The sequence below is a fragment of the Pholis gunnellus genome, assembly GCF_910591455.1.
Source record: "Pholis gunnellus genome assembly, chromosome: 8".
NCBI lineage: Eukaryota > Metazoa > Chordata > Actinopteri > Perciformes > Pholidae > Pholis > Pholis gunnellus.
The window spans coordinates 4,863,897-4,889,304 of record NC_136534.1 but is presented as its reverse complement, the minus strand read 5'-3'; the positions used below and the strand labels follow the sequence as shown (position 1 = coordinate 4,889,304).

The 25,408-nt window shown below is 43.8% G+C and overlaps 2 protein-coding genes across 2 annotated transcripts in view; one reads left to right on the top strand and one right to left on the bottom strand.

The window, feature by feature from the left end:
- Positions 1-369: 369 nt before the first annotated feature.
- Positions 370-4,362, top strand: LOC306700193 (voltage-gated potassium channel regulatory subunit KCNG2-like; the record flags this gene model as incomplete). Its single annotated transcript, XM_079165134.1, has 2 exons — positions 370-1,101; positions 3,502-4,362. The coding sequence occupies 2 exons, from the start codon at positions 370-372 to the stop codon at positions 4,360-4,362; spliced, it is 1,593 nt and encodes a 530-aa protein (XP_079021260.1).
- A 4,301-nt stretch (positions 4,363-8,663) lies between these two features.
- The window catches only part of LOC306700182 (TGF-beta receptor type-2-like), a 36,775-nt gene continuing 20,030 nt past the window's right edge, over positions 8,664-25,408 (bottom strand). The window contains exons 4-10 of the mRNA XM_079165122.1: positions 23,432-23,727; positions 23,092-23,340; positions 22,039-22,152; positions 21,628-21,765; positions 17,181-17,322; positions 10,768-10,895; positions 8,664-9,754 (exon numbers count right to left, since the gene is read on the bottom strand). Coding sequence (XP_079021248.1) covers positions 9,494-9,754; positions 10,768-10,895; positions 17,181-17,322; positions 21,628-21,765; positions 22,039-22,152; positions 23,092-23,340; positions 23,432-23,727 — 1,328 coding nt within the window. The 3' untranslated portion in view covers positions 8,664-9,493. The remainder of the gene's footprint in view (positions 9,755-10,767; positions 10,896-17,180; positions 17,323-21,627; positions 21,766-22,038; positions 22,153-23,091; positions 23,341-23,431; positions 23,728-25,408) is intronic.

Here is a 25,408-nt window from a genome sequence, read left to right as displayed (position 1 = left end):
CCAATGAATGTGAGTCCAGTATTCACACTCCTTGTAGCTCAAGCCGCTAAATGATCCACTATGTTCACCAGCTAGTTGCTAACTTTGTCTGCTGTTTGCTGCTAGACAAGTAGTGTGCAGTGGGTTTATCAGAGCGTGTTGGTTGAAAAGCTGCTTTCTGCTGCTGGAACTTGGGTTTGCTGGGATGGAAAAATGGTAAAACACTCCATAAAGCTCAAGAAAAGATAAATATAACATAAGATACTCATCTAAAACCGTGTATGATTTGCCAATTTATTCCATAATTTCAGTTTTTTTTCTTCAAATCTCCGATCAGACGCAAAACTGTAACTACAGTCCAGTTCTTCTGTCAAACACCGAACCGCCACCATGGCCATCGTCGGTGCTGGCTTTGATGAGCACTCCTTCAGTAGCGACGAAAGCTACGAGCACGTTTTCACGGACACAGAGAACACCGCGGTCAAAGGACTGTACTTCCAGCGTGCTCGGCTGCTCTATGGGTCGGCGGCGTTGCGCCGGCGCCTCGATCCTTCCCAGCAGGCCCTCGTGAACGTGGGGGGCATTCGGTACGCCTTCCCCTGGACCACCCTGGAGGATTTCCCCAAGAGCCGCCTGAGCCGCCTGCGCCTCTGCACCACCCTAAGGGAGATAGCGGAGTTCTGCGACGACTACGACGAGATGCGAAACGAGTTCTTCTTCGACCGAGACCCGTTAGCCTTCCGGGCCATCCTCAACTTCCTGGCGAAAGGGAAGTTACGTTTGCTGCGGGAGGTATGTAACGTGGCCCTGCACTGTGAGCTGCTGTACTGGGGCATCGACCTGGAGCAGATGGAGCCCTGCTGCCGCCACAGGGTCATCTGCGCCGTGGAGGAGGTGGCGGCGCACCAGCGCAAGGTGAACGAGTGGCGGGGCAGGAAGATGGCGCTGAGGACCCCGCTGGCGGACGGCAGCCTCTTCCACATGCTCGGAGAAGCGATGGAGAACCCTCATTCGGGTTTAGCGGGCAAAGTGTTGGCCTTCCTGTCCGTCATCATGGTGGTGGTCACCGTGTTAAGCCTGTGCATCGGCACCATGTCGGACCAAGAACAGGAAGAGGCCGTGGTACGTATGAACCAAAGCAATGCCGTTTAGGCCTACTGTGCCACGCACATTCCACCATGATTACAGTGGTCAGTCTTGACATCCTGAGCCCCCCACATGAAGGTATTATATTAAACTTCCTTTCCTTATTTGAAATTTCAAGTGAGATCAGCTTCATTGCAGTCTGTACAAACGTTAAAATGAATACTAAATGGATGCAATGCTGTCTTTCAATGACATATTTAGGATCAGATCTGCTGTTGATCAAGGTAGGAGCTTGCACATTTACTGGTTAAATATTAACCTAGAAGTGTTCAATCTTGCCTCAGTGTTATTTTAAGATTAGAAATATATTTGACCCACTGACATATTCAAAATGATATTACTATTTTAAACGCTAGGTGCCGCTATCAGTCTACATGTAGATTGCTTGCATGCTCTTTCTATACCCATGAGGCTTTGCCAGTCAACACTGTTTGTTTACGATCTCATTACAGGAGGTTAACCTGTCATGTGAAGTCAATGCGGAAGTGCATTGAACCTGCATTCTTTCTAATGTCCATCAGGGGGCGACTCCTCTGGTTGTATAGAAGTCTATGAGAAAATGACTCTACTTCTCTCTTGATTTATTCCCTCAGTAAACATTGTAAACATGAGTTTATGGTCTCAATCTCTAGTTTCAAGTCTTCTTCAATACAGTGTGGCACACCCAAAAATGTGACCACATTGATGTTAATGTATGATTTAATTTGTCACTGTTTATTATGAACGATTTAATATGTAGAACATGATTTTAGGGATTGAAGTAATTTACAGAGTGTAATCTAAGCATATGGACCGTACAGAGGGACTGTAAAGAATTGCAGCGCCTCAGGAGGAACTATTGACACCGGAGCAGTTGCACGCAGGTTGCTTTAGGTTGTGATTCCCGCTCACTCCTCAGATGTGATCTGGAAGAAGAACTGAGCGGCTGGTATCTTTGTGTCTGCTGAACTTTATCTGTGTCCTACAGGTTAGTGGTGAAAACGGCCAATGTTCACTCTTGGGAAACAAGACTGTATGTGAACGCTAATTTTGTAAGGTTTTGTGAAGTTATTGTGGGCGGGAAAGTGTAAATATGTAGTTTAGAAATCCGCGATGGTCTCGAGCCGCAAGTTTAGCATTAGCAGGTAAGCTAGCTAACATGTTGCGCTTGTTTTTACCTGAGTGTTGTCTTGCAGGGATGTCTAACGTGATCTACTTTCACACAGTAATTATTTGGGCTCTCACACTGCTGTTAGTTACACAAAGTGTTAATATGTTTCAGTGCCTTGTGAATAAGTATATTTTGGAGAGTTAGCAGTTAGTTTATATGAAATGTTACTTGTGAATATAGGAAAACTGAATGTTGTAGAGTTTTGTTTACTACACTGAAGATGAGTTTAAAGCAAGTGTGTACAATGTGAATACTGTTAGTTCAGAACAAGTGCCTTGAGTTCCAGAGCAGGGATAAACATGTTTGTCAAGAATTGTAAGATAACCAGACTGTTTGACACTTGTACATTTCAGAGACTGTAGGAGACTGTTATAGAGACTGCTGCAACACACACAGTGGTGATACATTGAATGTTGTTTTTGAAGTAAAGAATGAGATCTAATCTGGAAGAAGAACTGAACGGCTGGTGTCTTTGCGTGTGCTGAACTTTATCTGTGTCCTACAGAATATTCATTTCGTTGCTGTGGTACCATTCCTGGGACCCGTAACAACGGCATGATGTTCATTTAGTGAATTATGGTCCATTTAGAGTCAAACAGACCATAAGGAGGAGTATGCTTTAGGGCGGGGCTACTTTGATTGTCGCTACCACGGAGTTGTCCGGACTGGAAGTTGTCTGTGTTTTAACCTTTTCACAGTGTGTTTTCAGTACATGAAAGTTAATTGTAACATTTTGGTCACTTAAAAATGTCTTATTCAATGTTCGGTTGTAACCAAGATGACATAACATGCACAACTAATTAACTGACATTTGTTGCACTTTAAAAAAAGGTGATGTTAGGCATCTGTTTCTCAAATATTAAAGAATATATATTTTTAAATGGCTTCTGCTTGCAAATTCATCACCACACCTGAGATTTCCTTGTCTATGATAGCATTATTAGCAATATTAGCATTATTAGCAATGCATTTTTATCTGTATTTATTTCTCTCTATCTATCTATATATATATATATATATATATATATATATATATATATATATATATATATATATAGCGAGAGAAATAAATACAAATAAAAATACATTTAATTGAATAAAAATAAATTATATTAAACATTCATTCTAACGCATTCCCCACAGCATCTAAATTCTTTTTTTTTTACTCAAACTCATATGTAGGCCTCTCAAACATACTCAGGTTCTTCATCTTGTCGTCTCCGCAGGGCAAATGCTCCCAAAGGTGCCGCAACTTGTTTGTGGTGGAGTCGGTTTGTGTCGCCTGGTTCTCCTTGGAGTTCCTGGTGCGATTTTTCCACGCCGAGAGCAAGCTGGAGTTTGCCCGGGGCTCTCTGAACATCATCGACGCCGCCGCCATCTTGCCCTACTATGTCTCACTGGCAGTGGACCTCAGGGACGAGTCCGTCGAGGACATCGTGTCCGGCGGGGGGAAGAGCACCCTGGATAAACTGGGTCTAATCCTGCGCGTGATGAGGGCCCTACGCATCCTGTACGTGATGAGGCTGGCCCGCCACTCCCTGGGCCTGCAGACCTTGGGGCTGACCATCCAGCGGAGCGTGACCGACTTCGGCCTGCTGCTGCTCTTCGTGTGCGTCGCAGTGGCCCTCCTCTCCCCTCTGGTGCACCTGGCCGAGAGCGAGCTGGCCCCCAATGGTGCCAGGTCCCCCCAGCTCAGCTTCAGCAGCATCCCGGCGTCGTACTGGTGGTCCATCATCTCGGTGACCACGGTGGGCTACGGCGACATGGTTCCCCTCAGTGTCCCCGGCCAACTGACGGCGCTGCTCACCATCTTGACGGGGATTCTCATCCTGTCTTTCCCCTCCACGTCCATCTTCCACACGTTCAACCGCACCTACAAAGAGCTCAAACAGGAGCACAAGAGGCTGTGGACGGAGGAGAGGGGGGCGGAGCTCGCCAGCGTGGCTGAGGAAAGCTTGAAAGAAAGAGCATCTTGGCCTGATAACTGGCCTGAAAAGGATTCTTTACCTGGTTTAGATGATCCCTATTACCTTTTCATGCAAGACATTAAAGTGCTGGCTCGGAGCAAGTCTCCAGTGACCTGTTGAGTCCACAGAAACACACTATATTACTCTTGTGGCTGCTGAGTCGGAGCAACGTCCTGCAGATATGCTTCAGAATGCTGTAGAAAGTCTTCCCAGAAGAGGTTGTGGATATTGAGCTTCAATCTTGCAAATTGGCTGTTAAAGAAGACGTGACGTCCTAATTTTCAGTTTCACACCTGTATTTGGAGCCTCTACTACAACATGTTTACATACTTAAATGTTTAAGAAACATTTCATTTTTCTCATACTGTTTCTGAATATGGGCTGTGTGGTTTTCTCTGTGGATTGAGCTTTTTGCTACTTTTATGGTATTTATGAAGCACCTCGACGTTAAAATCCAAAAAGACATGGTAATCTCACTTTCTACTATGGGACCTTTAAAGGGGACATATGCTCTTTTTCAGATTCCTACATGTAGCTTGGGTTTCTACTAGAACATGCTAACACACTTTAAATCTCAAGAAACATTATTTTTCTCCTATTGTCTTTCTGAATATACCTGTATTCACCCTTTGTCTGAAACGCTCTGTTTTGGCGCTGGGTCTCTTTAAGAGCTGCTCACGAAGAAAAGCACCCAGTCTGCTCTGATTAGCTTTGACTGTGCTGTCTTATTTCAGTTTAACCCAAAGAGAGACCCAAATGTATGCGCACAAGTTCTGAAACAGTGAGTTTTCCATGATACGCCCCCCTTTAAGTTGTGTTTTGGGAAGGGAACCTTCATCTTGGCAGGTTTGTTTTGCAGAGCTAGAGAGAGTAGACACAATTCAGTTGTTACGTGAGAGGAGTTATGCAGCTATATTTTTTAAGTAATGAATAGCATTATTCACTGTTTGCAGCAGTTTAATGCTGATGGTTTTTGGATTTAAATGGTATAGAATTTTTAAGATGAACACATTTGCATCATCTGAAGATTTGTCAGGCACCTAAGGAGACCACGTTACACCTTCATCTGTACAATGGCTCTCATAAACATTACCACTTGCCTGTTTCAAATTGCTGCACACTGAAGCTGAATATTTGTTGCAAAAAACAAATTCAAACTGGTGCTTTTTATATATATATATATATATATATATATATATATATGTATTTATTTAATATTTCTGTATGTATAAATATAGATAGTGAAAAATAGATTTTACACTATGTTTATCTATACATCCATTTTTTTCACTACCTGTGTACAGTCCGTTCTATCATTTACCTTTTATATTTCCAGCTTTGATGTCCTTGTTTCTAGATGTTATTTCTGTTGAAGTATGTCGAGAGAGATGCAAAAACAAAAAATCTCAGTAAAATTCCTTACATGTGCACGCATACTTGAACAATAAATGTGATTTTGATTCTGAAAAAATAAACTTTGAAGTAAAAATGACTGGGCAGCAGTGAAACTCAAATCCGTCACGTCTGACTGCTGTCTGTGTTTCTGTCCACTAGAGGGCAGGCGTGCGCTTTCATCCGACACAGCAGCCATGCACCATTGTGAAACGATTGGAAGTCGTTAAAGAATGGAGAACACACGTGTCCCTGCAGTACCATAATACCGCGGTGATTACACCCTGAGGACAGGCGTACAAGTACAACTTGCCCTTACATTATTTTTTGCATTATAATTTGCAAAAACACTTGATGGAAAACATAAAGCAGTAAAAGAATGGAAGAGAGGCCAGGAGTTAATTTTGGACTCACAGGATGTTTGGCCTCGAGGAGAGCTGACGATGCCAGGAACACACCAGCGAAGACGGCCGTGAGGAGAGCCGGGGCTTTAAGATGGAAAGAACAAGGGAGAGCCAGAGAGAAGGGGGGGGGGGCAGTAATGTGGTGCCCTCTGTTCCTTGTACCAGAGCTGGTTCGTGGGCCCAGAAGGGCCCTGTCATTACATTTCAATGGAACAAACTCTGGTCTGCAGAGGAATGTCTGCACAACACACATACACGCACACACACACACACACACACACACACACACACACACACACACACACTGCCCATTCCACTACAAACGTTTCCACGCGATACGACATGCTCTCGATAAAACACTTATTCGCTCCATTGATCCTGATCCACCTTGATCATCGCATGCTCTCCGGCCTGGCTCTCGTATTTATGGTAGAAATTTGGGAACATAAAATACGGCAGATTCACAATCATTTTTAGGGGCTGCTTGTCTGCGTTTCTTGCCCCTTTGATAAAAACTAACACGTTGTACACCGGCTTCGCTTGACACTGATCAAGTACAGGTAACCCCCGACGACTGCGTGCTTTCCCAAAGTTTGACAAGAATGTTGTCACTTTCGATCCAGGCGGCAACCTCCGGTTCTGCCGAGTGAAGCCGATGCTTAAGTGTCTTAAAACATGTATTCTCTCTACTGACCAGCAGGGGGCGACTCCGCCGGTTGCAAAAATAAGTCTGATTGTATAGAAGTCTATGAGAAAATGACTACTTCTCACTTGATTTATTACCTCAGTAAACATTGTGAACATGAGTTTATGGTCTATTCTCCTGGAGTAAAAAAAAAAAGGTCTTAAGCCTGAGTGTTGCACTCCGTCTTCACCGTGACCTCAACCCTGCACAGTGCTTCAAAAATAACGTTTTCTTTTCTTAACAGTGAACGATTCTGGCATCGCTTATAGTGTGTGGACAACATGGACGGGGTGGTGCACTTCCTATGGCATTCCTACAAAGAAGTAGATGGAGTGAGATGAGGAAAAATAGAAAGGAAGCTAAGAAAAAAAAGGGAGGGAGGAGAGGCTGAAACAGAACAAAAATAATGAGGGAGAAGTGAAATGAGCTGAGGAATGAGCAGACTGGACAAAACTAATGCGAGACAGATGAGGGCCGAGGACCTGGACGATGCAGCATGAGTAAAAGTAAGATTAGTGGCAGGACAAGACTTAGCCTTGTATTTAACTACGCTCTAAGAAGTATATACTCACAGTGAGAATGCTCCAAAGAGACAACTGAAACATTGGTAACTTTGGTCAAAGTGGGTCGTCTTTGTAGTTTCCACCACTTTGGATTTAATCCAATAAAAAAGATTATCAAAGTATACACGGACCGTACCGTTTTTGATGAACTGATGATTGTTGAATTTAGACTGTATGGACTCAGTAGTAGAGGTGAAATGCTGCCTCCTATGTGTTTGGAGGAGGTGGCTACATCTCACACATTACACCTTTAAAGTCAGCACGTTCTCAGTCCCAGGGCGGCAACATACCGATGTACGAGGCACCCTTAAGCATCTGTATGAGACTGATAGGCTTTCAAGTAATTACAACTTAAACCCATCATATGCAAAAAACATACATAAACATAGGCAACATATATAATGTTTGTTTTTTTCACAACCAATGAACAGAAGTTACCATATTTGGAATGAGGATGTGTGACGTAGAGACGCTATATACGTCTCTGGCAACCTGTCAATCAAAGTATCCTCTGCTTTATGGTCTGTTTGACTCTAAATGGACCATCATTTACTAAATGAACATCATGCTGTATTGAAGAAGACTTGAAACTAGAGATTGAGACCATAAACTCATGTTTACAATGTTTACTGAGGTAATAAATCAAGAGAGAAGTAGAGTCATTTTCTCATAGACTTCTATACAACCAGAGGAGTCGCCCCCTGGTGGACAGCAGAGAGGATGCAGGTTCAAGACACTTCCACATCGGCTTCACAGAACTGGACGTTACTGCTTGATAAAGACCGAAAAAAAAAGAAAGGCAGAAAGAGTTTGTTTGCGTCAAACAAACTCCGGACACCGGCAGGCCGGTGTTCATGTGAGTTATTGTGAACTTACGTCAGTGATGAAGTTTAACTGGATGCCGATCCATACCAGTATACGGTATTGGTCCGATAATGTACTCGTAATCGCACTACGCTCCGTTTGTGTCAGGAAAACAGAACGTTAAAATGTCAGTTTAGTTAGTTTGTTACAGTTGGACAGTGAGGAACATCTGGTGAAAAATGAAACATGTTTTCAAAGTAATTGTCAGCACTGTAATGGTACTATCAAGTACTCATATGGTACTCTGTATCGGCAAGTAGCCAAGTGTAATACTACTGCATCCCTACATGTAACCCAATGTCTCCTAGTTCTTCATGAGACTGCTGTGTCCATGAAAAATGAAATAGCACACAAAAGGAAGGTGGCAGGGAAAAACTACCTCAACACTAAAATATATTTTTAGGAGCGACCGTTCGTACATGAGCGACAAAATGATAAGGGAAATCCACAGTGCTCAGTAGTTTGTATCTTTGCCGGCCGAACCACAGAACGAGTGAGAGACACATGTCAGTATACAGAAATATCTTTAATTTCATAAAAAGATTTACAAATATTTTACAAATGACACACATTAAGGCACAGATTTCGGCACACCTGATATGGAAACAACACACAAGTTTTTCTTTAAAAATACATCTCTATGAAGTCTGTTCATCTCCACGTTCAAATAGAAGTCGTAGGATTACATTTCCCTTTTGTTTGGGCTTGATTTGTCTCTTATGTACAGTCACTGTCTCTATTTACATTGTGCTTGTTTTTTGTGGCAAACAAGGTTTTAAGTATAGCTGGGTAAAAACACACACACACACACACACACACACACACACACACATTCCTTTGGATTCCTTGCTGGTTGCGGATGGAGTCCACAGCATCGTTAGTGTTAAGGCCACATCTCCGCTGACACTTTGGCTCAAAGTCGAAGACACTTTTAGACACAGAAGTGTCTCACGGTAAAGTGCACATGAAATGTCTTTGGTTTAACAGTTATCGCCATGTTTGTTTCTCGTTAAGAGAGTGACCTTTTTGCTCAGAGAGAAGCCTGTATAAAAAAGAAACAAAAAAACAACTTTCTCTGTGCATCTTTGGAAGCTTCCAGTTAACTTTGGCTTTCTTTTTTTTTTTGGCTCTTTAGCTTTTCAGCTGATTAAGGCAAGTTGTTGCGCGTTTAAAAGCGGTGAAGCTCAAAAGCGTCACCCACAGTCTCTTGTGTTTTTGTTTTTTTCCTGGGGTAAAGTAAGATGTGACGCTGTCCCGGGACGTCCAGGAGCTCAACTCCTGGCTCCAGAATAAGTGCCCTTGTTGGGGAATTAAAAAAACTAAAAAAGTCCGGTCCCCCCTTCTCACTTCTCGTCGCTCACTGAGCAGTCCGCGGCAGAGACGTCCTGTATCTGGGAGATTTTAACCTCCTCCCCGGGGATCCCCACCTCCATGGGGATCTTCAGCTCTGCAGGGATCTTCTCCGCCGAGGAGCTGCGGCTGGACAGCTTGTCCATCTCGTCCTCCAGCTCTAAGATGCGCTCGGCGACGCAGTGGGCGGTGAGCCGGGCCTCGGGGTCGTGGTCCCAGCACTCCGTGATGGTGGCGCAGATCACCGCCACGCCCTGTCGAGGAGAGGAGGAAAGAGCGGAGGAGGTGAGATTTACCAAGTGTTTGGGTGAATGTCAAATTACACAAAACCACCTATAGTACTACTACACCAGAGCACGTTTCCTTCCTGCTAATGGAACACATTTGCCAATATACTGAACCTCGGTGGTCATGTTGCAATAAAAAACAAACCAAAAAAACCCGTCAAATAATCAGCATGGAGTTGACAATGTTAAGTGTAACTTTGGTATTACAAAAGTTACAAAATATGATTGTGTCTGAGACGCAGCCGGCTGCAGCATCATCGCTCCTCACCGCCAACGTGCGTCCACTAAACCCTACGGCGAAATAAATCCCTTTTTCTTGACTTTTTGCTCCGTCTGGTCCATTTGTTATTGAGTCATGTAACTTGTTGCCAAGACGACGGTGGAAACGTTGAGTGAGAGTTGGAGTACAGAGAGCGCAGCTCAGTGTTAATCTAAGAGGTCTTCTATGTCACGGCTAAATATTGTGCTGATTTCCACAATGTGGATGTGACGCGAGATTTCAGAACGAGTCTTTGACTCTGAGCGTACAGCCGGACTGGATCGAGCGAAAAGCAAAGCACATTTTTATAATTTCTCTCTCGGGTTCTTTCCATAATGCTATCAGACACTGAGAAGAACAATCTGAGCCTGTCAGTGGTAAACACAAGGACCTTTAGTGGACAAAGGGTCCCGGTATGAAAAGTGACCCTTTCATGCCATCAGAATAATGATGCTGCGTGACATAAAATCCTGTAAGAAATGAACTTTTCGGTTGATGTTCATTCTAAAAAACACACATTAGCAGCAGACTGTATGCAGTGTTGATGGTTCATATTCTACAAAGGAAGGTCCCAAGGGGACGACAGTATCCGTCAATAATAATGTTGATGAATGTGCTTTCGTCCATGTAAAAAATAAATAACATGAGAAAGGAAATTCCTAGATAAGTGATCAATAATGGTTGGTATTCCCGCTCCGGTTATTGTCTGTATTAGTCTGACCTGATGTCTGAGCCAGCTGTCGGGGATCTCGGGTCGTCCTCTGTCCCTCAGCACGCTGTCCTTCATGCTCTCCACACAGGGGTGCTCTCGCACCTTGGAGCCGTACGCCGGCTCGTAGTCCTTCACCTCTGCGGACACAACACACAAGCAAATATCAGATTTTGAGGTGAAAACAGAAATGCAAAAAGAGGAAGACACAGAGAGAGAAACAGGTGAATAGGAAGTGTAATAAAGAAATAAATAGTTTCATGATGTCTCCGTGGGAGGGAAAACGATGATCTTTTTCTGAAAACGACAATTCAGCTACCGCGAACAAGCAATTAGTCTAAAACCTCAGACTGTACAGAGCTCCGACATAACAATCCCTCCTTTTTGTTTAGACTATTTCATGTCGAGGAACAAGCAGGGGCAAAAAGAAAAAAAATAGAGAGAGAGAGAGAGAGAGAGAAAGGGAGAGCATGACGTCGAAAACCATGAAAAATTCAAAACAAAGTTCTGTGATTGGGTCCAGACCTCATGAAACCGAGCTCACAACAGCTGCAGTCTGTGTTCAGCCCCCCGAGGAGAAGGGCTCTCTGGATCCTCACCGTTGCCGTGAAACGAGACACTAGCTGCTGCACGGTCGTCCATGAAAACGATATGCAAATATCTAACAAACATCTAACAAACAGGTCATGTTCTGTGAACCCTTCTCGTGTTCTTACAGTTCCTACTTTTTATGTCCTCTATTTCACAAGCTGTCAAAAACACCTTTTTTTAGGTGTTGATGTATTCGCAGCATCTGCTTTTCTCTGGGCATGTTAATTAAAATGAATTTAATGTTCACTGTCATGGGAAAGCATCACTGCCTTCAACAAGCAAATACGACTTTTGCTGTATTTTGGGAAGCTACCCCAAACTCATGACGCAGCGTTTGCCAAACACGCTCGCGGATAGCTCAACGCTCACTCAAGTTATCGTTTGAGACTTTAGAGGGGGGGATGAAATGGACAGCGTTATTATGAATCCTACTTAGGCGGCAACCTCCGGTTCTGAAGAGCAAAGCCATTAAGGAAGTGTCTTAAAACCTGCATTCTCTCTACTGACCATCAGGGGGCGACTCCTCTGGTTGTATAGAAGTCTATGAGAAAATGACTCTACTTCTCTCTTGATTTATTACCTCAGTAAACATTGTAAACATGAGTTTATGGTCTCAATCTCTAGTTTCAAGTCTTCTTCAATACAGCATGATGTTCATTTCGTAAATGATGGTCCATTTAGAGTCAAACAGACCATAAAGCAGAGTATGCTTTAGGGCGGGGCTACCTTGTGATTGACAGGTTGCTATACGGCGTCTCTACGTCACTCGTCGCAGAAAGCCAAGTTGGCGATGGCCAAAATGCCGATTCGAGGCTTCAAAAGTCTACAGTCTACAAATCCTTGTGTGATGTCACGACGACTACGTACACTAATTACACACAGTCTATGTGTAGCTTTAGCTTAGCATATCATGTATGCTTGTATTTAAGACCCCCCCCCCCAAAATGAGGCGTTTTTTATCAAACAACTCACAGAGAAAAGGTTTAAGCTTAATTAGCCAGCTAGCTAAAGATGATCAAAGCTGCTAGCGTCAAAATCATTTTTTGCTACCTCTGTCTGAAATCAAGGACTCATTGAATGTAAAGCTAGATAGACGTCGCTCAGTTGCGGCTGCTAAATTGCCCTTTGTGATGAGATTACTTTCTTCTGGCTGGCCATAATCTGACTCAGCAGCTGCAAATCAATTTTGAATAACACGTTGTCCATGCTAATTAGCAGAATGGTATGATGGAATTTAGGAAAAGCTGCAACAGTTTCATTTAAGTGGTCTCTGCCGCTGTGTCCTCAAATATAGGAAGCGGGAAGGTTGGAGTGGAACCCCCGGACAGGAAGTTGGAGGTCTGGGATTGGGACTGTGTGCAGAGAAGCTGACTCTACAGGCCCACACTTCCTGTTTTTGACATGTGGAACTTCCCCAACCGTTTTTAGCGTTTTAAAAGCGGACCCAGCCGGGCCGGGCCAGGCCAGGACTCGTTCCCCTGGAGCTTATTTATGCCAGCTTCTCTGCTGTTTAGATCTCCTGCTGCGGAGCTGGTATAAATACCACACATTTTCCTGGACTGGATACAGCTGAAAAACACAGAACAGCGCAGAGCGAGCTGACCTAAAAATGAGAAAGCTGGAAACAGAAATAAAAAGAGGTGGAGTGTTTCTAAACATCAAGACCGTAGCGAAAAAGGGTCCAATTTCATGCTCTGATGGTCAATTTGCCTCTTAAAGCCTGCACTTGTCCTCGTATTTCTGAGCGGCATCTGGGACACAGAGACGTGGACAGACACGGAGACTCGGTCCATACGAGAGAAGTGCCGCCTGCTTCCCTTCAGCAGCTCCGGACATTTAAAAAGATATGAGAAGAATTCCTGTCTTTGGTTTGAGAACATATTTCTAAAGAGACTGCAACCAGAGCCTCAGTCTCACTGTCCCCCCTTTCACTGTCTAGGGGCCCTCGGTTTAAAGGCCGGGTATATCCAATCTGAGGGGGCGGAAGGCGGTTTACGACAGTTTCCTTTGCAGATTATCTGTCTGAGACCTTTTGTGGCCTGGAGGTTAGCAGGAACCTCTGTGGCTGGAAACGCTGTCTGGGATTTGCTATCTTGAAATAAAACACTGCTCCGAAGTTTTGGCGCTCGAGAGACCCAAAACTCTCAACGGGCATCTCAACGTGAGTCTGATCCCACACCGATGGTGGGCGAACGAAACGTGGGAAGCAGAAGTGAACCTGCGTTTAGCTAAAGAACCACACCCTCTGGTCAAAGGTCTTTTCGCCGTCCAAACCAAGCATTGGCCGATGTCCAGAGATAGTTGTGGGCAACATTTCTATGGCAACTTTGTAGCGAGCACATTGGGGTGCTGTTAAAAGTTTAACGTCCGTGTTTGATGGGACTTTGGGAGGCTAAAAGCAAGAGGGGGGGGGGGGGGGTTCTCTAGTAACAGGTTAATCTAGTTCTAACTGTGTCCAGTCCTGAAAATGACTCGAGAAGTGTTGAAGGACTCTGCTACTTCTATTCTATTGTACACAATATACCTGAAATTTGGGTGATGAGCACTCAGCTATCGTTCGTTCTCGGTGGTGTGAAGCACAATGCCGGAGCCACGAGGCAGTTAGCCTAGCTTAGCATAAAGACGGGAAGTGGTGGAGAAAGCTTGGCTCGCTACAAAGCGAGTGTGACGTTTGCGTGACGTTTGCATCCAAACGGAAATGTGACAAATACTATTTATGGTTTCAAAGTGCGGCCTGGGTCTCCAGCAGCGTGGTGTAGGTGTTGTCTCCCAGCGGGGGACCGGAGGAGCAGCGAGGCAAAGCTCTGCTCCTGGCCCGGAGGAGGAGAAGCTGCTGACTGGAGCAGATCTCTCCTCCTACCGCCGGAGCAGGTCGGAGGCAGAGCCGGATCTGGATCCGTCCACGGCGGACTGGTTGCTGCCGGAGTCTGAGCTGAAGGAGTTTCTGGTAAACCTGCATGATTTCATCTGATTTTGCTCAGAATCAGTGACAAGCATCAAGAATGACGACATAGAAATAGTCAACGTTCACACTGATGGTCTCGTCTACTTATGAAGGTCATAGAGAGGCATCCGTATGAAATCTACACCGTTTCATAACCAGTTAGAAGCTCCTCATAGTAACTTTAATAAGACCGCCAGCTATTTCCTCCTGCCTGCAGCCTTTATACAACGCTAAGTGCCTCCTGGCTTCACACACAGAAAAGAGAACAGGATCAAATATCCCCCCCCCCACGGCAAGAAAGTGAATTTCTCAAAACATCAAAGTCTTCTTTGTCCTCTGAAACATCCTCTGTCCATTAGGGTCACCCCGATCACCCCCTTTCACCAGTCTTCTGCCAAAGAGGCCGCCTCCCTTCATGCACCACAAGCCTATTTTTTCCGCTTGGCACGGCGCAAAACTCTCCGCCACGCTCCGTTACCCCGCGTAACCCTCCGCCCTCCCACCCACTGCCACGCCCTGCAGGCTAATTCAGGACACCTAAATGAAATGCTACACAGACACACACAGAGAATGTGATATAACCAACAACAACAATGCCGGTTCAGCGGTAGTATTTCTATCCACCATTCTGTCCCCTGTTGTCGGGGTGGAGGCAGAGGACGGACACACACACACACACACACATACACACACACAGATTGAGACATAAACGGGGCAAGATGAGGGCGTTTGTGCGGCACCTCCCTCTCTCTCGTCCTCTGCTTCTACGTTTCTGTGTCTGAAATAAACACACACACACACGCGCAGACAAACACACGCGTGTTGGAATGTGACTGTCTGGTTCTAAATGTCTCAGACTGTCTAGAAAAAAGCCCAACTAGGCGGAGGGAAGGAGGTGGACCGGAGAGAGTCCCTCTATACTCCCAGGAGAGCAGACGGGAGGAAACACAAATGTGTTTTTTTTTTCGGGTGTACTTCAACACCAAACCGCAGGACTTCTTGTCTTGTCCAAATGGTTGTTTGAGGGTCAAGACTTGGTTTTAGATTTGAAAGATAGGTTGGGATTGGTTTCCACACACACACACACACACACACACGCACACACACACACACACACACACACACACACACACACACACACACACACACACACACACACACACACACACACACACACACACACACAGCCAGCTGAAACAGGTACAGTATCCACTCCCGCTCTCTGTCTCTCTCCCCCTGATTTCCTGCCCAAAGAAGGGCAACAGTGGAGTTCAGATCGTCTCCCTCACATATCAGACATTCCTAAGATTCCCACTGCAGACCTGGAGCTGAGGTCGATGTGCAGTCCGACAGACGTGACCGTCACCCCCCCCCCCCCCCCCCCCCCCTACAGCCACCGCAAAAAACAGGAAACAGTAGCCTCAACCTCCTGTCTGCTCTATGTAGGTCACACGTATGGACTCTCAGATTACAGTATGCACAATCATGTGCAATATGATGATAAAGTGCGTCTCAAAATTTGTGGCAGAGAAAATAGGTTTTCTTGCAGACAGTCCGGTGTCATTAGAAGTCTAAGGACATGATCTTGTCTAAGAAAAGTTGCATAACTAATGCAACCTGTATATATTTCTATGTCTTGCATACAGACCTGTCTATAGTCTATTCCAGCCATGCAGATTGGATGCTTATATTACTCATGCTTATAGTGTTTATCGTGTCCGTCGTAACTAAAACATTAGCAAGATTTTCCCTTCAAGATTCCTCAAAAGGTTTTTCCTTTTTTCTTTTCAGAGCAATGGATATGCCAAATAGATTCCTCTGGTGGTGTAAAATACTGACTGATGTCACACACTCCAACCATAGACTGTATGTAAGAAGTGGAAACAAAGGGTTAAACCTCTGAGACGAAAACACAAACAACTCCCAAACCAGACAACGCTGTGGTAGTGACCTGTCAATCATAGTAAGCCCGCCCTAAAACATACTCCTCTTTATGGTCTGTTTGACTCTAAATGGACCATCATTTACTAAATGAACATCATGCTGTATTGAAGAAGACTTGAAACTAGAGATTGAGACCATAAACTCATGTTTACAATGTTTACTGAGGTAATAAATCAAGAGAGAAGTAGAGTCATTTTCTCATAGACTTCTATACAACCAGAGGAGTCGCCCCCTGGTGGACAGCAGAGAGGATGCAGGTTCAAGACACTTCCACATCGGCTTCACTTTTCATAATACTAAAGACCTTTATCATCAGTTTCATCAAATCCCAATTTGATTTGTTTTTACTAGTGTTAATGGTGACCAAGGTGGGTGAAGTATTCCTTTAAGTGTTTATCTTTATTTTTGCCTCATCTGTGTAACTGTAAAACAACATGAGGTGCATTTAGGACATTATCAAAGCTGCACTAATCTATATTTTTATATGACGTAGATGTTGCTCGTGGTGAGTTACCCACAGAGAATTCTCAACCATCATGTTTCTATTCATATAGCCCAATATCTGGATGTGTAAATAGGCAATTGTTTGCTATAACAACATCATAAGGTGATAATATCCAGTTTCCAGTTAGTTACATTTCCTTTAGATGTTTCCTGCACCGGAGTGAAGGGGAGTTAATTATCAATAGAAGCACGTGCTGCCTCCACTGCTACATGCCAGGACCGCTACCGGCCAATCGGATCGCCCGCTGAACTTGTTGTGATAACCCCGGAAGGTATGACGGCAGTTGTTCCTGTTGAGTTATCGCAGTGGTTGACACTTCACCTCAGTAGGATCTGTTTTCTTCTCTAAGTGTGTGCTTGTGTGTTACATGACATCATACTTCCCACAGACTGAAACATGTCATTAATGAGTATGTGTGTGTGTGGGTGTGCGTGCACTGACCTCCGATGGCTTCACACCTGGACGTCATCTCCCAAAGCACAAGGGCCATGGAGTAGATGTCGGTCTGTTTGAAGGACTCGATGTTCTCCAGGTTGAGTCGGGCCTCCATCACCTCCGGAGCCATGTAACGCGCCGTGCCCACCTGCGGCACAGAGACACCAGAAGAGGTTAACACGCTAGTACAGACTCGGGTCGCGCCGGTGAAAAATGCGTAAAACTTGCAATACATTGGCTGTCTGGAAACCCTTGTTTCATCACCTTGAAAAAACTTTCTAGTAAACGGACCCAACGTGCGCCTCTCCCACCAGTACTGAGATTTGATCTCCTTCATGTTGCCGGTGTAGTGTCGAATACGGTCAATATGTTGAACCCCTTTCTGTAATGGTGAGACTTGTTACCCAGAGAGGTTGTAAGTATGTTTCTAAATAAAAACCTGTGGAGCTAACACGGCAGAGTATGCTAGCACATCATTAACTAGCGTTAGCATTTCTATGCTACGCTAGCTACTGAAGGTATGCTAAAGGTGTACACATGCTGCTTTTGCTTTTTCATTTTTGTAACAGTAAATAAAGAGCCACCAGGCTTTACAGGAACTGTGTTCTCTTATTTCATTGTGATGACGTTGTGGTTCACTCAAACACTGTGATCTGTAGCTTTAGCTTCTATCTGTTTAACCTGTTTTAACAGCTGAATCAGTTTGACATCCCGGATATATCCTTCAAACACATATTGTAGACCCTTCTGTCTTTTCCTTTCTGATATTGCTTTTTTATTTTTGAAACATAATTAAGATATTTATGCAGGGAGTGCAGTTAGTGACAGTGTGGGCTCCTTCGTAGCTCGGACAGATTGGCAAAGTAGCGCAAGGAACAAAGTACAATATTATGATAATCACCTTGTCATATTAATTATTACTACTGCAATACAAGTTGGATTTAGCGCCGTCACGCTGTCAGCACAGGTTGCTGATGTAGGCAAGAACATGTCATAAAGACTAATTGGATCAGACGGTTTGCATGAAATCAAAACGGTATAGACTCGTACACTGAACCTGTAGGAGCGTGATGTTTACCCTCTTGTCTGGCAGGTGATCTGTTTCTGTTGCAACAATCAACCATTTGGCTTAGTGACAATAAACCTGACTCACCAACTGTCTTCATTCACGATTGGATGAGATACAAGAGTACCCATGTTTGATGTGTGTCATCTGAGGACACGCATCAGTGACTGGATTCAGTACAGTTGGCCTTACAACGTCAAAAATGACGCTATGAACGTTTCTGTTGCTGTTGCATTGCAGTGTTTTTGAACCCCGCGGATGAGTTCGTTTTAAAATGTTAATGGGATTTCTACACAACCAGAGGAAGGAAAAAGTCATTGTTTTGCAAGTGACAAGTAAGTCTCAAGTCTTTGCTATTAAGTCCCAAGTCAAGTTCAATAAGATCCAAGTCAAGATGAACAAATCCCAAGTCAAGTCCCAATTTAAGACCAACAAAATCCAATTTAAGAACCAAGTCAAGTCTAAACTCAAATCCAATACATTTCAAATCCAGTCCCAAGTGAAAACCAACAAGTCACGCCCCTCCAGCTAGTGGCTTTTGTTCCACCCCTCAAAGGTTATAACATTTTTTTAAATTTTATATGAGAAGTACTACCCTGAGCCTTCCACTCAGCACTTATTGTATTCGTATTAGTTTGTTGCACTTATTGTATTCATACTAGTTTGTTGCACTTATTGTATTCATTTGTTTCTGCACTGTACGTTTGCTCTGGTTTATGCTCTTAGATGCTTGTTTAAAAAAGGAGATGCACTTAAGACTTCTGGTGACTAGTAGTTCTCTTGAATACCGATGTTGAATGCACTTATTATAAGTCGCTTTGGATAAAAGTGTCTGCTAAATGACTGTAATGCAATGTAATGTGCAAAAATTTCATATACATGATACCTGAGCACCTCAAGAAAATGCTGTAAAATCATTGTGGTGACAGCAATTACAATTCACAATATGTCAACCCATTGGCATTTTGATGATGCGGTTGAAAAGGAAGGATAACTTTATTAATCCCCATGGGGGAAATTCATTTTAGTTTTTATTCGGGCTGAATGAAATGATTGGACGGGCTTATTACAGTCCTGCGACCGTCTTCCTTTGAAAGAGCATTTGATTCATTGATTGCTGTCGGGCCTTCAGAGGCTTTCTATAAATATAACAAAAAAGGTTTATAAAATACCGTACCCACTCTAGCTTCAAGTTTAGTACCTTCGTGGTTAAAGTTACAAAGTCGAACAAGCTCGCTGGCAGGATATGTTTGCAAAATAATAGGCGCACGCTGAACCCATTTTTTTTTTTACAAAGCATATTGTGCGGCTGCCCAATTTTCTTCACAGGTTTTTTCCGATCTGGACCACATGAACACACACAGAGGTTATAATTACAACCTACCAGCTGGGAATTTCCAGTTGTGAATGGAACACCATGTGACAGCCACAGATCATCATTTGAACATTTGAATGGATAAAACGATATCACAGAGAGCACAGGAACAAATGTAAAGAACCTGGTGGTCATGGCCAGGTTCTTTCTGTGTTTGCATGTACTGTAGCGTTGTACCAAATGTAAATGACTTTACTTTCTAAGCTTCCTTTGAGGTTTTCGAATGAAGAATGTCATATTTTATGACGTCATCATGACCGAACATCTGGCCGGTGGCTAGAAGTTAACGGCGCTAACAGTGCAAACAACGGCAGCAGTGCCGACAGAGCTAACAGTGTTTACCTGGTGGGCGCTACACTTCCTCTACGCTACCTCTCTCCTCTTTTTATGGTCTATTTTGGTCAGTGTTGGTCTAATAAGTTAGTCAACTCTCATAATGAGTCATATACAAGCACAGGACAAAGTCCAACTGACAGGCTGAGAAAGAGATGGGGCTATCCTGAGGAGCTTGCATGTCACAACAAAGCCTCTATCTCTTCGTTCCCTTGATTGCCTGTCTGTCTCTCTCAGATGTCTTCTGTCAGCAAACAAGGTGTGTCTTATCAAAGCACCCAGAGGGACTTCCAGTAAAGAGGGAAACACCTTACAGAAGTACTTTGGTTTTCAACCACTGTGAGTCAAGACAGACAGGGGGCCGTCCCAGGTTACAACTACAACTTCAGAAGTGTTGCATACCTGCAAACTCATAAGAGGTGAAAAAGGTGGCAAGCACCGAAACCTTGTCGGGGGAATGCTCCCCCAGGAGAATTTTATTTTAAATATGAGCTTTAAAACGTAGCAAATGTGACAGCGGGAAGCTGTACTCACGTCTGTTTAGACCACCTTTATCCAGGCTCAGCTCCACAGCCCTGCGTCAAGCTGCGGTACGCAAATAGCCTCCTCTTCCTGAAGCTCTTTGACCACATCATCTCATCAGTATCTGGGCCTCATGTTTCGTGGTCATAGAAGTTATCACCATGAAATCGCCTCATTCTACTTTGAGTTAAAAAAAACAACCTGCAATCAGATGTGGCGGTGTTCCGGTTTAACGTTAACGAGTGGCCGCGTGAACTGAACCGGAGTAACGTGATAAATCGCGATAATGACAAATGTTAACAGTCGACAAAGTTCTACTTGCAGTGGACGTTAACTTAACCCAGCAAGTCTGAACTGTAACAAAACATAACGTAAGTTAAACTTTAACGGAGGGAAAGACGGTGTAGACATCTTAACGCTGATTGGCATAGACCCGACACGTCACATCAAAGATGTTTTATTGCGAAGATCACAACATCACCCTTTCTCCTTGTCTCACTCCAATCTGAGAAACGCTAAAAAAAACTCTACGGCTCTAGACGATTCATGTGGATGACATAGTTTTGATTAAAAAGGGCGAATTTCGCCGAAAAGCGACAAGTTTGCAGGTATGTGTTGATGTCATATTAGGTGAAGGGAAGTAACCAAGTACACAACTTTGCTCTTGTATTTCCATTTCCTGCTGCTTTATACTTCTACTCCACTACATTTTGGGAATTAGGGAATTATTTTACACTATTTGAATTTGAATTACTAGTCACTTTTCAGATTAAGAAAAACACATACATCCATATTTTCTGAGGTAATAAATGAATAAATAAAGTGAGAAGTAGGGTCATTTTCTCATAGACTTATTTTTGCAACCAGAGGAGTCGCCCTCTGATGGTCATTAGAAAGAATGCAAGGTTTTCGGTAGGGTACATTTTAAAGATCTAACATGCTCTTGCTGCTGTTACCTATCCAAGTTTAAGTAGCGGAGTTGAGTACTTCTTCCACCACTGGTCATACTTGTATATGATAACTATAGACTGGTTGCAGTTGACTCTTTAGATCATTTGGAGGACTGCAGGTAAGTTCATTACCTTACTCAAATGTGCTCTTTGAACTAAGTCACAAAATAAAGACAAAAAGTGATTCAAAGAGACTTTTTATCTGACCTGTCCACTGTTGGCCAGGTCATCCACAGTCAGAGTGCTGTCCAAACGGAGTCCGAGCCCAAAGTCACACAGGCACAACGTCAGGTCGTTCTTCACCAGGATGTTGGAGCTCTTCAGGTCTCGATGGACTATGGGCACCTTTAGGGTACGATAGAAGGATGGGGGACAAAAGTACTTATTAAATAAATAAAAACACAATACATTATATATAAAGACATTTCACATTAACACTGCTGGCATTTATTACACTTTAGGGGATAGCCAGTAAGATTTAGACTTTTTGTATAATTTGCTCATCATTAGGACTTATAATAAAGACTGGGCAGATGTGTTGTTTGCTGTTCCTATTTTGACAATTTTCACAGTGTGTCAGTTATTATGATTAGTGAAGATTTTTTCGCTCTGTCCGACCTTAGGGCGTCCACAGAGGAGGCGGTCACTGTGCAGGTGGGCGACGCCCTGGGCCAGACACATGCCCAGCACCTGCAGCTCCTCCCAGCTGATCGCTTGACGTGTCAGGTGCTCCTGGAGGGCAGAGGGATTTATAACAGGTTAAGATTGTAATTTATGAATGAAAAAAACTTTACTTCATTACATTTATCTGACAGCTTTAGTTATTAGTTACTTTACAAATTATAATTTTTGCACACAGAAAATATGACAATGTAAAAGTACAGCTGAGATGAGAACATGTAAAACATTTTGTGGGTCCAGCTGCTGCTTGGTCTTTTAGTAATGTTAACAATTGTAATGTACTCGTAATACATTTTTTCACTATTTCTACAAACCAAACAATCAATCGATTAATGAAGAAAATTATCAGCAGATTAATCGATAATGGAAATAATGAGCGCCACCTCAAACCACAAAAGAGTAAAATCCTGTAATAATAATAATAATAATCTTATGAAACAAAATATAATAATATAACAGTCACAGGGGACATTTAACTACTTTTAAGTACATTTACTTAAAGGGTACCTTCAGTATTTTTCAACCTGGGCCACATGTTCCCATGTTTTTTTCGTCCAAGTGACTAATTGGGACATTTTATTAAAACTGGTCCAGTATTGAGGGAGAACGCTGCAGACGGTAGCTGCTTAGGGGCAACTCCTCACCATCAATGTACAGACCGGATCGAGCGATAATAACAATCTGAGTCTGTCAGTGGCAACAACAAGCTCTTTTAGTGGACGTACATTGGAGGAGAGGAGTTGCACTGAGCCATTACATAGCAGCCCGTTTAGCGGTTGGCATCTCCGGAGCTCTCCCCAAATACTGGATTCATTTCAGAAAGTGTAATGTCCCCATTACTCACTTGGACACAAAAATATAGGAGAATAGGGTCCAGGTTGATAAATATAGAAGTTACCCTCAAAGTAAATGGTCTGAATACTTCCCCAACACTGACCTAAAGTAATACTGCCCTACTCATGTTGGGTTACCTTAAAGTGGCGGTCTCACCTGTAGGTTTCCTCTGTGGTGGAAGGCGGTGATGAGCCAGTACTGTTTCTCCACCTTCCTCTCCTCAGCTGTCAGGAAGTGGAGGATGTTCTCGTGCCGGAGGTCCGTATTGGAGAAGATGTCCTTCTCGTTCTTCCAGGAGGCGTACTCCTCGTAGGGGAAGATCTTCACGGCCACCGTCTCGAACTGATCCGAGGTGGTCTGCTTCAGCTTGGCCTTGTACACCTGGGCGAAGCGACCCTTTCCCACCTGGGACGGGATCAAAAGTGATGACATTGGTGAGAATTTAAATTTGTGTGGTTTAGAGCAGAACAACTCTGAAGTGCCACGGGATCTGTACCAGCATATCCAGCTCTATGGGCAGTGGATCGGTGTTGTGGTTCAGGTGGTTGGCGTGCGTCGAGCTGCTGTCCGACCCGTCGTCGTCCATCATGATGGCGCAGGCGTCGCTGCAGTCCAGCCCGCCGACTTTCGGCTTGCGCTTCTTCATGTTGCTCTCCCACTCTTGGCTAATGCGTCGCCGGTAGGCTCGGTACCAGTAGAACATTCCGGCAACCACCACCCCCATCACCAGCAGGGGTAGCAGGCTCACCAGGATCACCGACACCAAGGGATCGTCCGGGGTTGGATCCACGGCTGGGAAAACAAGACAGATGATGAGATGGAGGTCTTAAGAGGTTTCTGTAATTGTGCAACACTGGGATTGGCTGGGACTAGATTGGTTTAGGTTAGTTGGGGTTAACCAGAGAAGATGGTCTAAATCTACTTTTCAAACTTTTCAGTGCTTTATTGTTATTGGTAAATTACTTTTACACAACTGACCGGGAAAATAGCGGCAGGCGCTAACATTTTTGTGTGAATTGAAACCTCCAACACGACAACACTGTTCCCATAACACCTACAGTATGGCCATTGATAAACCCATTATGTGTGCAGCACACATTAGCCAAGATTCCATTTGGAATCCTTCAGATTTCAGACCTGACGCCTGGCAGAAAGTCTGGTTTTATACTACAGCAAACACTCGCGGAGCAGCAACTTTGTCAGAAATATATCAGTCGGACCACTGTGCATCTGTTCACCGGCGAAACAAACTCCACAAATTCCCAACGAGCGCTTCACATTGAAAGCTATGTCATGTTTTTGCCAGTTGAACACTTTTCATGTCAGCTAGCAGCAGTGGGAAGCTAAGCAATAAGCCAATACACCAATAAGCTCTGCGTTGTGCCAAACAACGGCCCTTAGTTGTTGTAAAATCACTGTACACCAATGGCCTCAAGTGGCTTAGAAAACGGTGACTACATACGCCTGGCAAGGTTTCATAAAATAAACACACAGCAGCTAAAAATGCCATAATTTATTCATAACAAAAAATGATTATTCCTCCAAGCGATGCAGTTCCTCTGCGTCATTCAGCGGAAAACAGCTTGAAGACTGGGGTCAAAAACATTTGTTGAAAGTCTCTTTTCATTCCGACAGCAATCCACAAACCATGTCCAATCATTTAATTTGGCTCGAAATGATCGGACTGTCCATCTCATGCACCACGCTTAGCCCATCCAGTGAATTCACACGATTCTGTTGGCGCGGTAAAGAACTGATGTACTGCGATCAAAGCTGTGTATTGAACGCCAGCTTTGAACGTGGCTCAGCCAGTCGCAATCAAGGACTGGAACTATCCGTTTTGTAATATTTGGTTTGTGTTAGTGACTTGAAATAGCTGTGACATGTGACGTGTAGGATATCGGAAGTAAAGCGAGGCTGATATCAAATACCCTGGATCCCTCGTGCAGGTGTAGGCCATTTGAATCCATCACAATGAAAACTACTATATATTAGTAGTTTGGAACCCAAACAGCGTCTGGATTCCCTTCATGTCATGTTTTATCTAGCACTCATGAAACATTCTTTGGAAGGTGGTGGTGTAAAAGCAGGTCTTTGTAGGACACACCCAATTTGTGTGCTTTGGGTTCTGCATGCAGAAGCACACTGCAGTTTCCTCCCACTACTCATACAGAAAGTCCAACACAAGCGAGTCCACCACAGTGAAGTTATTCTTGAGGCCTGTGCTATGAAAACAAAAAACGCACTGTTCCCCAGCTCTATGGAGATGTAAATCATGTGTTTTTCAAAGTAAAGATGAGTAAAATATATTTATAAATATACAGTATATATATACGTATCTGTATCTTTATGTTTGTGAACTCAGCAGGGGGAAGACTTTGCGCTATGTCAATAGGCCTACTGTGGACACTGCCAACAGCCTTGACAGCTTCATGAGCTATATCATTAACTACCTCCTCTGACTCGGACTGCC